The 15557-nt window shown below is 39.6% G+C and overlaps 2 protein-coding genes across 3 annotated transcripts; one reads left to right on the top strand and one right to left on the bottom strand.

Moving 5' to 3' along the window:
• Positions 1 to 1647: 1647 nt before the first annotated feature.
• On the top strand, positions 1648 to 5805 carry LOC100700374 (tyrosinase). 2 transcript variants are annotated; one of them, XM_013272301.2, is made up of 6 exons: positions 1648 to 1663; positions 1800 to 2574; positions 2822 to 3038; positions 4126 to 4273; positions 4372 to 4553; positions 4739 to 5805. In XM_013272301.2, the coding sequence occupies exons 2-6, from the start codon at positions 1819 to 1821 to the stop codon at positions 5002 to 5004; spliced, it is 1569 nt and encodes a 522-aa protein (XP_013127755.1). In that variant the 5' UTR covers positions 1648 to 1663; positions 1800 to 1818; the 3' UTR covers positions 5005 to 5805. The 2 variants fall into 2 exon arrangements, with proteins under 2 accessions (XP_013127755.1, XP_003446939.1); XM_003446891.5 differs by lacking the exon at positions 1648 to 1663 and having other exon boundaries at positions 1684 to 2574.
• A 1417-nt stretch (positions 5806 to 7222) lies between these two features.
• On the bottom strand, positions 7223 to 15487 carry chordc1b (cysteine and histidine-rich domain (CHORD) containing 1b). The gene is made up of 11 exons (XM_003446808.5): positions 15284 to 15487; positions 12620 to 12669; positions 12480 to 12536; positions 12156 to 12316; positions 11552 to 11652; positions 11258 to 11316; positions 9510 to 9580; positions 9161 to 9266; positions 8893 to 9012; positions 8731 to 8793; positions 7223 to 8460 (listed from the first exon to the last, which is right to left on the bottom strand). The coding sequence occupies exons 1-11, from the start codon at positions 15345 to 15347 to the stop codon at positions 8284 to 8286; spliced, it is 1029 nt and encodes a 342-aa protein (XP_003446856.1). The 5' UTR covers positions 15348 to 15487; the 3' UTR covers positions 7223 to 8283.
• Between the last annotated feature and the right edge of the window lie 70 nt (positions 15488 to 15557).

Genomic DNA, 15557 nt, shown 5'->3' with positions numbered 1-15557 from the left:
TGTGAAAAAATAGTCACACATTTGTTTGATTTAGTTACTTGAATGCAACACCAAGCTTTAAGAGACCACACTTTAGCAATTCGCTTTAAAGAAACACAAGCCACGACGTCAGAGGCCAAGGGAATAGATTTTGATGAGAAGATATTTTGCAAAAATCCATCTGAGCTATTAAAATCCAGAAATGAACGCTCTCATATGTGTACACAGGCAAATATAGAAGCTAACCTGTTCGCTGGTGTCCGATTTTGGTGTTTTCCTGTACATAAAGACAATTCCATCATAAACTGGTAACCTAAACGTGCAAATTGGCGCATTAAAAATAACCAGATTGCACGAAATTAAGTCTTTGATGCTCAAAATTATCCGGGGGAGGATTTCCCCGGATAATTCTGAAAGCCGTGTGAATTTGTCCACCCCCATTTAATGTCGCATCCAATGCACAAATGAAACCAATGCACACATGTATCTAAGTAACTTACAAGTCACGATCACCTATTTACATCTTAGTAATTTCACCAAAATATGCGTGCATTTTCTACAATGTGTCAGTGAACTCGAAAAGAATATCTGCTCCTGAGCTGAGGCTTATTTGTTGCCTTGGGAGACGGGCAAAAAGAAAAGGTAGGCCCAGTGAAGGAGCAAGACGATATTTATGGCTACGTAACGCCCTCTGGTGGGGACTCTCTTGTCGACAAGGGTAATGTTCCAATCCCGTGAACATCACATGAAAATTTTTCCGCAAAGTGAAAAAGTTGAACTTTCCAGTGAAGTTGAGATAGGAGTGGAGATTAGGCAGACATTTACCGTTTCTTCTGAAAGAGCACAATAAAGCTTTCAATAATATTACCACAATAAAGCTATTGCTTATGGCAGTTATCTTATCAGCTCGTCCTATGAAGTCTCCTGCGTAGTGCACAATGGATGGTGACACTGGGTTCAGGATCATACGATACGACCACAGATATTAAAGGGTAAAAAATACATAAAGGACTTTTTGGAGAATGCTTGGTTACACTGCAGCCTATATATAAACAGCCTACCACATACCAAAGTAGGAGGTTTGTTTTTTAAAATCATATATGCAATGAAAATGTTCATCTTTAGTGCATAATTTGAAGTTATTGGGTTATTTAGCAGTGATTACTCACTGATTTTCATTCATATCACAAAAAGGAGAGAAAAGACAACATGAAAACAGATAAACATATGAAAATGTGTTTTTATGTTTGCTTGTCTTTGTATTTTTCTCCTGTGGTTTGGGTACTGTCATGGTGAGTTTCATCCCGTAATGGCAGGAAAAACTGTTCATTTTAGTATGTGAGTGTGTAGATCATGAGTTTGTTTTGTTCTCGTTATTAGGGCTGTGCACGCAAATAGAATCTGAAACACATAACCTGTGAAAATAAAGAAGAAAGAAAACTATTCTGATGTAAAAGTGGACATACAGGTTTACTTTGCAGTAGACTCATCAGATAACCAAAACAAAAAAAAGCCCCACAGGCCATCATTATTTCAGTTTTACATCACTAAAGTCTGCAGGCTGTAAGCTAGATACTGTTATTCCTATTCAAAGTCTTATTTTTCATGGTAGAGTGCTTAACCTCCCCCACCCCCATCCCCTGAAGTGAGGTTGAGCAGCATGTGACTGCCTCTACAAAAAGAGGTGGGGGTAATGGGCGAGGATTTAAGCCAAGAATTCATAACATTTCTGGTTAATTTCTTGGTCTTGGTCTAAAGTGAAAGATTGCTGTAATGTGGTCTCTGGAAATCATTTGTTTTCTTCTGTGTTTTGTACCCAGTTATCAACAGTTCCCCCGCATGTGCGCAACTCAGGAAGCCCTGCGCACCAAGGAGTGCTGCCCGACTTGGGAAGGAGACGGCTCGGCCTGCGGTGCCAGCTCGGGTCGGGGCACCTGCGAGGATGTGGTGGTCTCTGCGCAGCCCGACGGGCCGCAGTACCCCTTCTCGGGATTGGACGACAGAGAGAAGTGGCCCTTGGTTTTCTACAACCGCACATGCCAGTGTACTGAGAACTTTATGGGTTTTAACTGCGGGGACTGCATGTTTGGCTACTTTGGTGAGAACTGTAATGAGAGGAGAGAGTCTCTGAGGAGGAATATATTTCACCTGTCCAGGGCGGAAAGAATCAAACTCGTGTCCTACTTGAACTTGGCCAAGCAGACAATTAGCAGGGACTATGTTGTGGTGACGGGAACCTACAGGGAGATGCAAAACGGCACCAACCCGATGTTTGCCGAAGTGTCTGTGTATGACGTGTTTGTGTGGATGCATTACTACGTGTCCCGGAATGCGCTCTTAGGCGGGCCGGGGAATGTGTGGACCGATGTGGACTTTGGCCACTGGGCGCCCGCATTTCTTCCGTGGCACCGAGCATACTTGTTGCACTGGGAGCACGAGATCAGGAAGCTGACTGGAGACATGAGTTTCACCACCCCGTACTGGGACTGGAGGGATGCCCAGGGCTGTGACGTGTGCACAGACGAGCTGATGGGGGACCGGAGCACACAGGATCCCAGTCTTATCAGCCCCGGCTCGGTCTTCTCATCCTGGAGGGTAAACGCGTTCACTTGCTCTCACTTTATTAAGGACGAGACAACCTTTCTTTACGCATACGGCAATTTTTTTTTAAACATAAAATATGCAATAACCAACTATACAACAACTGCAATAATTCAATACTGCTAGTGAGCTTTTGGTCTCATACAGTCAACTCGGAGCAGGACTATTTTCAAAGTGTTCTTATTTCAAACACCTTTTCTTTGCATGCTCTGTACTGTTTACTGTCTGTCTGCATCCACAGGTCCTGTGCTCCCAAGCTCAGGACTACAGTGCCAGAGGTGTGCTGTGCGATGCTACGGAGGAAGGGCCCCTGCGTCGTAACCCTGGAAACCACAATCGCAATTTAGTGGAACGACTACCAACTTCAGATGATGTGGAGTTCACTCTGAGTCTGACCAACTATGACACCGGACCAATGGACCGCAGTGCCAACATGAGCTTCAGAAACACTCTGGAAGGTCAGATAAGCCTGACCACATATACAAACCCAGACTGCAATTTACCTCTCTGCACTCCTATTTTTCACTATCACTCATACAGTCTTTGCTTTTACTGCATTATTTTTGGTTCTCTGCCTGTCTCTAGGCACCTGAAATGTGTAGGCTGCCCTCGATTTCTCTGGTTATTTGCAGTTCATTTTGAGGCCTTTGAACTGATTTTTGCACATACAGTGAAAATGAAATTTGGTTAAAATTAACCTCAAATTGGAGTCTCCAGTGTTAAAATTCACTCAGTAAAATGCATCACAAAAAACCAAAAAACTAGTCCTTCTTGGGTTTACTAACATATAATACCTGTGTAGGATTAAAGTACCTTCAGGATTACAGCAGTGTTTTGCACAAATTCCACTGTCATAGAAAGAAAGGGGACTAATCGATAAACATTTACAGAAATGTGACAAAATAAAGGACAAGTTTATTAAGTTGTTCGGACATGGTGTTCCACCCAAACTGCATCAGTAACTTTGACTTTAAAAGCATCTTGAACCCTACTAGAAGGGATGGAAAGATATTCACTTAATGAGCATTTATGGTGATAACATAGAGCTCTGTCTAGCAGGTTGGTCCAAAATCCTCAATAGCTGTGCAGTTGTGTTGAGATCTGTTCCCTGCAAAGGCCACGCCATATGATTTACATCATTTTCATACTTGCCAAACTAGTCAGTGAGCCCACATAGATCATGGAGAGTGCATAGTCATCCTCTCTTTTAAAATGTTTCATAAAAAGTGATCGCTCAGAACAATTTATCACTGTTTTGCAGTGATCCTTCCTATTAAGGAGACAAGTGGATAGACAAACAGAGCCACTCTATCCCCTTACTAAAGGGCTTAAGGTTTCAAATTTATCCGTAAATTTCCTTTGACTGGAGGTTAAATATCAACATGGTTGATATTTAACCTATAGCTATGGCTATATTTTGAGACTTCTGCATTGAAGTGACACAACTTATGTAAATAAAAGCTGAATTTAATTTTGTGTAACATCAAAAACCCAACTACATGCTACTATGTTTGTCAAGCTGATGAGACACTTTTCATTTTATAGGATTTGGAGACCCTCAGACGGGGTTGGGAAACAGTTCTCGTTTGGGCATGCATGCTGCTCTACACGTGTACATGAACGGATCCATGTCTTCAGTGCAGGGCTCTGCAAACGATCCCATATTTCTGCTTCATCATGCTTTTGTTGACTGGTGAGAGACAGAAACACCTTAAAAACACAGAAAACCATACATTTGCACTCAATGCTTGAACTTAACACTGGTACTGTATTTGTTTTTGTCCCTGTTAGCCTTTATGAGCAGTGGCTCAGGAGGCACAGACCATCTCCAAACCAGTATCCGGAGTCAAATGCTCCTATAGGGCACAACAGCGAATACCACATGGCACCATTCCTACCTCTGCACAGGAACCAAGACTTCTTCATTTCCAGCAAAGACCTGGGATATGAATACACTCACCTGCTAGATGCTAGTGAGTTAACCTATGAATGCCTATGCAAGTCCTTTTTTCTTATTATCTTATTATTCTTCTCGTCTCCACTCATTGAATTTTGCCCTTAGGGGCTTAGGTCATTTACTTATCTTGGTTTATTGAAACCTAAAAAGTAAACTCTACTGTTTTGCCTACTTTGACATAACCAGCTGTCCTCTTTGCAGGTCAAAAGCTAGCAGAATCATTGCACCCTTCCCTCGAGGAGTTGCGGGACGTGTGGCCGTGGCTGCTTCTTGCAGGGCTTTGTGGAGGAATTTTGACAATAGCCATAGCTGCTGCGGTCCTAACTACAAAACAATGGTACAAAGGATCATCCTGGTTGCATGCTAGAAGCTGGAAACACGCATTTGCTCTCCCTGAAAGACAACCACTTATCCGGAGCAAAGAAATAGAGGAAACCAACCAACATAACTACCAAACAACTATGTGAAGGCAAAGCCTGTCTAGCTTAGCCTTATCGATCTATGAATTTTAATACAAAAGCACTGTGAATTTTTACTTTGAACTATATGCTAACTAAAAACAACTTTTATGATATCTGATATTTCCAATATATTTAACTGTATTACAAGTGGGAATAAAAACCTGTGCATGCAGTAACTTTCAAAAATGGATTAATGGCCATGTTAAGCTTTAAACATGTTCCTCCTACAACTGGTAACTTGTCAAACTCTACCAAGAAGATCATTTCTGACATGGTCTTTACAACTTTTATGGTTTTTTCATGGGAATGTTCCACAGTGACTCGTCACATTTATTCTCTAGATTTCATACAGTTTAGCTGATTACCTTGAAAGTCAGGTCTGGAGTGTGTTGCGTCAGCCATATATACACAAACATTTATTATGGTTTATTAAAAGCATGTCATGCGCATATATACACAACTGCAATTCAGAGTAAAGAGAAAAGTGTTTCGTCAGAGCCTTTTTTTTCCTTGTTATCTTTATGTGGGAGTTGAGTGAACCACATTTTGATTAATGTTTGAATTGATCATGTTTGTAATGTGAAAAATGTTTTTTGGAAGAGAGAGAGAAAAAGTTTTATCTGCTTAAAAGTGAAGAACCGAGACTTCAACAGCAACGGGATTAGGTTCAGTTTTCTAACCTATGACAAATGCAATAGATTAAAAAAAAAAACATAGTGACATTTGTAAAAGTCCTTGCAATTCCAAAAGTCGATGCAGTTCAGAAACTTCTTTTGAAAGGTCACACCTACTTTCATCTAAAAAAAGCATTCAGCTTCCCATACTCTTTCACTCATGAAAGAGCATGAGATTAAAACAAAACCCTGTTCTGCATATGTTATACACCCATACACCAATTTATTAGGCACACCTATTCAATTTCTTGGTAACGCTAATATCTAATCAGCCAATCACATGGCAGCATATCAATGCATTTGCGGATGTAGAAATTGGTCAAGATGTCCTGTTTGAAGTTGACACCGTGCATCAGAAATGGGTAGAAGGAAACATGAGTTTAAATCATCTGTGTGAAACAGAAATATGCTTTTGTTCTGTAGCTATGAGACTGAATGTACACTTGCTGACCACTTAAATAAGGTACATCTATTTAACTGCTTGCTAATGCAAATCAGCCAATTGCATGGCAGCAACTCAATGCATTTAAGCATTTAGACATAGCAAAGGTGACCTGCTGAAGTTCAAACTGAGCATCTGAATGGTGAAGAAAGGTGAAATAAGGATTGAATGACTTTGAATGTGTCATGGTTGATGATGCCAGACATGCTGATGTGAGTGTTTCAGAAACTGCTGATCTACTGGGATTTTCCCTGCACAACCATCTCTAGGCTTCCCGATGCTTTCAGAGAATGGTTGGGAAAAAGAAAATGAGTTCCAGTGAGCTTTGTTAAAAAATGCCTTGTTGACACCAGAGGTCAAAGGAAAATGGAAAGACTAGTTCAAGCTGTTAGGAAGGTAACATCAATTTAAAGAACTATATTACAAAACAGGGTATGCAGAAGGGCACTGCTGAATACACACGCTAAACCTTAACCTCCTAAGACCCGAACTCTTTCATGGCATGCATTTTTAATTTCTCTTTGATATTTGGGACCTGATTCATGTAAAAACAAAGAATTACCAGATTTTTTTTTTTTTACCTAATTTTTGTTTCTGAGAAAATGATATCCACATATGAGGAGCAGTGGCAGTATAATGTCCTCGTAAGGGGATATCAGGCCTGTGTAGAGCAGACAGGGCCACTGCTGTGAGCCATGAATGGGAAACTGAGGCTACAGTTTTATGTTGGCAAACTTTGACTCTATTAGTACCAAGTGATAATTATTCAAATACCTCAGCCTACCTGAGCGTATCCACCCTCTGATGGACACTTCCAGCAGGATAACACATCTCATCACAAACCTCAAATTATCTCACACTGGTTTCTTTAAAATGGCAATGGCGGCCTCAATTTAATAGAGCAGCACTGGGATGTGGTGGAATGGAAAATTCACATTATGCTTGTACTGATGCTATCATGTCAATATGAACCAAAATATCAGGAGGGCTTCCAGGTCCTTGGTGAATTTATGCCATGAAGAATAAAGGCAGTTCTGAAGACAAAAGGTTTATTTAGCAAGGTGTATATGTTTGAATTCAAATTGCAACACATACCATAGACAACCAGTCCAGTTTTAAAATTTAATCTCAGAAGTTTATTTATTTTTTGGTCAGACAAACTGGTTCCCTTTCCTAGAACTTTACTTTTCCATTGCTTCTCCTTTTGCCAAATAACGCTTCATACAATCTAAGCCTAGACACATGCTTTCTAGCATAGCATTTTATGATACAATATTTTGCTTAAAATACTTTGTATTTAATTGGCATTACAGTACATCCTCATTAAAAACCACACTACTTTGTTTTGACAAGAAATAAGATAAATACAGTATCTGAAAGCAAAACTTGTACAAAATTTACATTGAGTGTAGTGAAGTAAAAAACATAATTTGGAGCAAATTTACAATTTTTACTGAGAAAAGTATGGATAGTTAGAGTGCATCTCCAAAGTATATCTCAAGATAATTCAGCTGTGATAGTTCTCGTCTCACAATTGATTCAGAATACATTTCATAAAACACAAGTTTGGATAACATGTTGATGTAAGCGGACAAATCAAGACAATCCGGGCAGCTTTTTGGTCTGATGTATTAAATTTATGAAAAACCAAAAATGATGGAATAGGGGGGAGAAAAAAAAAGGGGGGGGGTGCAGATGGAATCGTCTTTACCAAACATTCCTGAAATTATGAGATCTGGTCACAGCCGCGGTCCATTAGTGTGACATGGGTCTGCATGGGTGTGAAAGTGAGCGTAATTAAAACTGACAACTTATGTTAAGGCATGATGTAATTTTCCAGGGGACTTCAGTGCAATTTAGCTGGGACTTGACTGGAAGCCTGCTGAAACTAAATTTTTTAAATCAGTGTGGAAAAAAAAATGTATTAAAAAAACATAACTAAAGATTCTGTTACTACAAGTTGATCCCCCCCCCCAAAAAAAACCCACAAGGGAGGGAGGGAGAAAAATCAAGTTCTTTAATTTGAAAAACAAAAACACTGATGTTGAGGAAGAAAGGCTAAAGTTACGGCCAAAGAGGCAGCTCTTTAAAGAGGTAACGAATTAACTGTGAGGCATGTGACCTTGGGTTCAGTTAAACGTACGCACCATGTCTTTATTTTCAATCCTATCATTCATCTTCATCTTCATCCTCGTCCTCACTGTCAGATTTTTTCTTCTCGCTCTCCTTGGGTGGAGCAGGAGGAGGAAGGTCCAGACGAGCCCAGGACATTGCCTCAGACTTCTTCATGGCTACCTCGATCTTGGCCGCCATCATGTTCACCAAACTTTTACTCACGTCTATCACCTGCAAGACAAAAGACTCTGTTAACACACAGGGTGTGGAAAAAACCACCAGCCAATCTTCCACGATTGTGTGCTAATACGCGAAACAAATGGAAACGTTTTTCTTGTTGAGGTGGTCGAGGTTGATTCTGTTAGAAAATTTAAATTTCATATTTTTTTAATTTCTATTTTTCCTGTTGGTTTCAATTACATTACAATTAAAGGAAATAAATGAGTTCAAACTGAATGAAATGTAGTGCAGAGTAATAACATAATAATAAATAAGACTTACTCCCCAAAGGCTGATTTTCTGCTCAAATTCCTTCTCTCCATCAAATATAATGTGGATGTTGAGCTGAAGGAGAAAAGCAAAAATCAGCATTAGATAATAAGAAGGAAAAAAATCCAAACCCAAGATGTTTTGATATGAAGAGGAACGATCGGACAGACTCACCGTAGTGCTGTTGGCATCCACGTAGCTTAGCTCTGGGACGGCATTCTTGGCATAGATAGAAATGATGACCTGCGTCCCAGTCTGGTGCCAGTCAAACCGACACGGGACCACCTTCTTACCCTGTAAAGAATTTTCATACAAGATTAATGTTCAAATTCAGCTCTTCAGCCTCCGCCAGCAGACACCACTAGATGGAGTCACAGGTGAGTTTCCTTTATGCAGGCCTGCACACATAAATGATTACTTGCTGCCAAGCTGGCACACCTACCGCATCTTTTTTCCTCCATAGATGTGTTCCCTTTGTACAGCCCTCTTGAGAGAGGAAGGTATTAAAGTCTGAGGTTTTCCTTTTACAGCAGCTCCAGTATTTCATCCTGGAGATGCAGGAGAGATATAACACCCGCTGGATTTTTAGCAGTCAATAACTTGTCACTCAAGAGAAACGGTAAACAAGACTAACAGGAGAATCCTAATGGTGCCTTCATGTTTCTTTTACACTTTTCAGAGAGCAGATCTAATATTCCGCATTAATGTAATGAAACACACAGGTAGAAAGGAGTCGGGTGAATTTAACACTCTCTACATAATAATTTGAAAATGCGATCCGTAATACTAACCCTTCGTGAAAGATGGGAAATCCAGCATGGTATAAGCACACATCCGAATCACTTGCAGGTCCTTCAAAACTCTGAGGATAACAAGAACAGTTGAGCCCTCGACAAACACAAACACTTCTTTTGCTTTTTTGTCAGGCAAAAAAAATGCAAATGAGGCAATTAGCTCTTCTTTAACCATTAAATGTCTTGAGTTAAAGTTTTAGAATTCCAACTTTGTTACTTCAACTCTTGTTGAGCCTGAAGGCGCCCGACAACAACTTCCTCAACTGTCCTGCTTATAAAAATCTAAAGCTCAGCGGGGGAAATAATTATTTGATGCCCTGCTGAATTTGGAAGTTTGCTCACTGAAAAGAAATAAACAGCCTCCAATTTTTATAGTAGTTTCATATTTAATGGAGAGAGACAGAATATCAACCATAAATCCATGGAAACAAAAAAACAAACAAAAAACCCCACGTTACATAAAAGTTAGAAGTGATTAGAATGTAATTGAGTGAAATAAGTATTTGATCCCCATCAAATACAGGCTCGTCTTAAATTTGACAGTGAACATTTAAATGATTCAGAGAAGGCCTGGGAGAAAGTGCTGTGGTCAGGTAACCAAAGACCAACTCTTTAGCATCAACTTACTCGGTCGTGTTTGGAGGAAGAGAAATGCTGAGTATTACTCAAAGAATGCCATGCCCACAGTCGAGCACAGAGGGGGAAACGTTACGCTTTTATCCCTGCTAGAGGTACAGGACAACTTCACTGAATTGAAGGGTCAATGGAAGAGGCATGTACTGTCAAATGTTGGACGAGAACCTCCTTCAATCAGCCACAACACTGAAGATGAATATTCCAGAATTACAATGACCCAAAATATACTGCTAACACAACAAAGGAGTGGCTAGCTGGTCTTTATACCCCAGTCCTATAGAAAATCTATGGAGAGAGCTGAAGCTTGGAGTTGCTTATTAGGAGCATAGAAAACAAAAGGACCGAGTTTCTGTAATGAGGAGTGAGAAAAAAATCACTTCTGAGATATGTGCAAACTTGGTGACCAAATACAGGAAACATCTTACTGCTGTGCTTGCCAACAGGGTTTTTCCACAAAGTACTAATTCATGTTTTTTTGGGAGATTAAATACTTTTTCACTCAATGACATTCAAATAAATTTAGAACTTTTATGCATTTTTTTTCTGGAAATGACAGACTCCTAATTTCTTTGCAACTCAGCAAACTTAGCAGGGAGCAAATGATCATTTCCCCTGACTGTATACTGTAAATACTATTGTAATAGTCTGTGTACCAATGTTTTAGAAAAATAGTTCCTGCTAAAAGCCCAAAAAAGTACCAATCCAGGCTTCTACAAAGACCCAATCTTATGGATAAACTAAAAGCAAGAAACCCTTGAGAAAATGTGTTGTGGCTTTCAAGCAAACAAGTTAAAGTACAATTATGTAAATCACTACAATCCCACTCTAAGCTTCTACTACGCATGTCAATGACAATTTTACTCACAATTTCTGTTCTAATCTTAGAGTTTCTGCTCTGACAGACCCGATTAGCTTGAGCCCCCAAAAACTTAGCTTTATATCCAACTCAGAGAAAATGCAGAGACAGAGGAAAAAGATCCACTTCCCCTTTTTCAGAGCAGTTTTGCAATATTATTTATCACGAACAACTTGGAATTAGACATATACTTACAAAGAAACAATATGAATCAAATGTGACTTCATACATTAAAGCTGCTGTTAGTACTTACTTTAGTACAGCCTCCGTTTTTACAGGACGTTCCAATTTTGATCTCGTCACTTTCTTCCTCTATAAAGACAAAATAATTGACCCCATGAAGAAAATTATAAAACAGTACATTGACTCTTATGAAGTTTTGTCCTCTCCCCGATAGCTTTAACTCAAATTCTATTATCTGAATGACACAGACGATGGCAGCTTCCCAGCAGAAGTTCTACTGACACCATCACCTTTCTTTTTTAAAATGTAAGAGGTAATGAGAGAAAAAAAAAAAAATACAAAAAAAAAAAATTTCAGCTCTTACCTTTTTTCTCTTCAGCATTTTCAGTTAGTTTAAGTTTCTCCAGAGCTTGCTTCAGAGATGCAGAGACTTTATGCTGCAATCTCACCATTGGCTCATCAGGACTATGACAACAAATATATATCAGGAATTAAAATACTATAAGGAAGGGAAAAAAAAAAAAAAAAAAAAAAAAAAGTGCTTCTGTGTGCAGTAATCATTTTTGGTGCAAACCCAATCTAGGATCTATACTCTGCTTGAGAAGGGCTTTAATATTTCAGTACTAAGTGCTTGAGCCTGTCCACTTTCTTTTAACAGTGGGGGAAACCACCCAGGTTAAAAAACAAAACCCCAAACCTTGGTAAGAACACTTCAGAGTATCCCGTTGATGCTTAGCATACGTTTGAAGATTTAAGTCCTAAAAATACCCCGTAAACAGAGCTTATTTTTCGTGACAATTTAGTTGCCTTGACTTTAGATTTAACCAAACAGTAATCCGTTCAGCCTTAAGTCCAAGTGCAACACAGAACACACACAAAAAATGACAACACAGAAACATGATGCCTCCAGAAATGGCTATCGCTCACATGAAAGCATTAAAAAACATAAAAATACGGCTGATGCCAACCTTGGTCTGCATATCGCCTCCTGAGGTTTCGGTGCAGAGATGATGTACTCATTAAACTTTGGCTTTTGGTCCTCTAACTCCTTCTTTTCTCCTGAAGATGTCACGTCTGGTTTCACCGGCTCAGGGGGCTTCTCTTTGTTGTGGGGACCTTTTGTACAGCCCTGTGAGGAGAAGGTCACAGTGTTGGACTCGCACAAAATAAAAGCTCAGGCCTTTTTGGCCATGGCCAAGGTGCCAGTCAATAGCTATGAAACAACAGACAATAGAGACAACACCATGGAGAATAGAGTAGAGAAAATGACTAAGGTTAAACAGAGGTCTTACAACAATGCTGAGGAAGTCTGAGAAGTCAGTAGTTCTTCTCTTGCAGCAGGACCATCCCTGAAGGAAATAACAGAAACATTAGCTTTGATCAAATAACAGGAAGAGGACACCAGCTAGCTGTGGATTTTCAGGTGCTTTACCTTCAAGGCATCGTGGAATACTGGGACTCCTGGATGATAGGTGCAGCCATCTGTGAAAACAAAATGCATCTTTGATCAACTTTGGGGAGAAATCATGTAGTTGTGGGAACAATGACTGTTTACAAGTCTGCTCTAAATAGCCGCTGTGGAAAAGTGTACGTTTGTTTTGAAAAATGCTGACTGTAGTTGTAGAAAAGCAGCCTGAATGCTTTAGGGAGCTTTATGTAATGATGGGTTGTTTGCGGTCAAGTCTGGCCACTCAGAGTATTTATTAAAAGGTACTCAGAATGATTTAAAGACATAATGCTAAAAATTTGAACTGACATTCTAACATGTGCGTATGTAAACTGTAGGATTAAAACAACAACATATATACCAATAACTACACGAAGTGTTTAACAGTTTACCGGAAAGACAGAATGGCATGAACATCCTTAGTGTTCAAAAAACACATTTAACCAATATATTATATTTAAAAATAACAGATTTGTGATATACTTTAGTCACACTACCATCATCATTATTTGAGGTTTTACTGTACCTCGTATTCTATTTTCATCATCTACTGTTTAAAAATAAATCCCGGCAGAACGAATAAAGGAAATTGGCCGGTGGGTGCCATAAATCAAGCATTTTCCCTGTAGTACAGCCGGAGCTGTGCCCACTCTGTGCTTCCTGACTTTGACACACCTCTTGCATACCTCTGAAGGTAAAGATAATATACTCTACTGTTATGAGAAAAGAAGCATCCCATTAAAATGGAAATCAGACTTGACTCCTACACAGGGGGTGTACACAATGTTAGATTACTTGAGGACAGAGGAGGACCATTCTAAAGAAAGGAAAGAAGTCACTTTGAGGTTTCTGTCGTGGGAGCTGAAGACAAAAATGCAATCTTGAATATTATTTATTTATTTTTCAATGTGGCTTCCTATAAACACGAACAACACATCCGTTATAAGGAGAATGATACGGCTTATAATGACAGTGATCGTCTTCCTACTCCACAGTATTTGTGGTTTTGTAAGGTGACTGAAAATGTGCATATTTTAAAGAAAACAAAAAAGTGTAGAATTTAATTACTTATCCTTTACATGCATGAAATCTTAATAATCACAAATTTGCCATATGTCAGATAAAAACTGGACTATAAACTGTATAACAGGCTGGACACACCAACTTAACTTTGGGCCTCCCTTACATTTGTAAGATCTATTCCATAGATCTATATTTTGCTAAAATTTAAAAAAATGTAAAAATAAATTTGAAATGAAAAGTGTTGTTTTTTGGGTTTGCCTGAAACACCTTTGTCCCCTGTGGCATCTTAGTTAAACTACAGACATGGCCCCTCTTCTGGGTACATGTAAACACATCATGTTTGCCTGTGTAAAATGTCCCGATTTCTAACTGGTTGCTCCACCTGCTCTCACTTTCACGTATCGATGTTTAGCTGCTGGCAGTGAACACTCTGGGCTCAAAACACAGTTTGGCTTCCCTCAAGGGGTAAGCCTGGATAATGATAAATACATTGCACTTCTTTTCATTCACTGTGTGTATCGCGGAGGAAGTAGTTTCCCCCTACTAATTTTAAATCTTTGACTGTCAAGGGAAGACATGCGGGATATACAACTGCTTATTGAAACATGCTCCAAGTACAGAAAACACTATCAAATATAGAAACCATGCAGGCTAACAAGCAGATGGGGTATTATCCGAGTTATGTGAATGATTGTTAGTTCAACTTCCAACATCAGGGTCAGACAGCCAACCTCAGTAACCTCAAAAGTCACAAAGGAGCTCATCGCTTTTAGTTGGTGCATCTCAGAGTGTTATCTATGTTTGTAACTGATTTAATCACAAATACGTTTCATAATACAGCAGCACTTGTTACCTAAATGTGCATGTATTTACTTGTGTTTTAAGGTTTGCTCCCCCCCTCCCCCGTTGTTGTGCTGGTATTTTTTAAGGCTTTTCTCGTATACATTTTCTGCACACTTTGGTGACTCTTTTAATAAGTAGTTAACTGCCTACTGGCCCCACTCGTCTCTTCAGTTTTCTCTTTAAATTGTTTGCATTTATTATTGAAAGCAGTTTAAAAGCGAGCTAGCATCTACTTTCTTCTAAAGACAACTGGAAAAGTTCAATAATTCACAATAATTAATAATTCAATCACATAATTACCAGCCGGATGAACTAAGATCACTATAAGGGATGCTGATTGTATGTAAGTGATTAAAACTTCCAACGTTGAATTGAAAATGTGACTGCCGCATTCACACTACTAGTATGGCTACACATGTAACGTTGTATACGTGAATAACGATCTTTAGATACTTTATGTGGAAGAAACCGGCTTTCTGAAACTTTAAACCGCTTACAGCGTCCACACAACGGTCCCGCAAAGTCTAACGTTACCTTTTAATCGCAGGAGCTTAACATGCTAACTACAGATGATAAAACTAACTCACAGAGGGCCCACGTGTTATTTACCAGATGTAAAACGAAGAAAACGAATGAATTAAGTTGAACAGCTAACTGACATAAGGTTAGCAACACGGGCCCATCGGGCCTGCTCACGGTAGAAATTTCCAGATGATGAGAGGTTAGCTTGCTAACACTCAGGGAACATACAATGGACATCGATAGTAAAGTAAGACCACTCACCGGCTGGGTTATTTTCTGGATCAAATCGCTGTCCACATCCCTTATTATAACACAAAACAGACATAGTGACTGATGGGAGAAGTGCAACGAATGATCAGATTTCTAACTAACCACTACAGAGCTCGTGTGTCAGAGAGCTCGCCGCCGTTTGCTTTAAGGTGTTGAACATTACACTTCCGGATGTTGTCGGCTGCACTCGGCAAAGATCGGCGCTTGCCCGCCACCACCTCCAGCCTGTGAGCGCACTCCGGTCCCACACAGGCGACAGCTGATG

The sequence above is a fragment of the Oreochromis niloticus genome, linkage group LG10, assembly GCF_001858045.2.
Source record: "Oreochromis niloticus isolate F11D_XX linkage group LG10, O_niloticus_UMD_NMBU, whole genome shotgun sequence".
Lineage (NCBI taxonomy): Eukaryota > Metazoa > Chordata > Actinopteri > Cichliformes > Cichlidae > Oreochromis > Oreochromis niloticus.
Note: the sequence above shows the minus strand (reverse complement) of the source record. Positions and strands in the feature narration are given on the sequence as shown.

Excerpts from the sequence above, each read along its gene's own strand:
- LOC100700374 (XM_003446891.5), top strand. The coding sequence starts at position 1,753 with ATGTGGTCTCTGGAAATCATTTGTTTTCTTCTGTGTTTTGTACCCAGT. Across the intron at positions 2,575-2,821 it reads CGGTCTTCTCATCCTGGAGG|GTCCTGTGCTCCCAAGCTCA; the intron begins GTAAACGCGTTC and ends CTGCATCCACAG. Across the intron at positions 4,274-4,371 it reads CATCATGCTTTTGTTGACTG|CCTTTATGAGCAGTGGCTCA; the intron begins GTGAGAGACAGA and ends TGTCCCTGTTAG.
- chordc1b (XM_003446808.5), bottom strand. The coding sequence starts at position 15,347 with ATGTCTGTTTTGTGTTATAATAAGGGATGTGGACAGCGATTTGATCCA. Across the intron at positions 12,537-12,619 it reads TATTCCACGATGCCTTGAAG|GGATGGTCCTGCTGCAAGAG; the intron begins GTAAAGCACCTG and ends TATTTCCTTCAG. Across the intron at positions 8,794-8,892 it reads TGGATGCCAACAGCACTACG|CTCAACATCCACATTATATT; the intron begins GTGAGTCTGTCC and ends TTTCTCCTTCAG.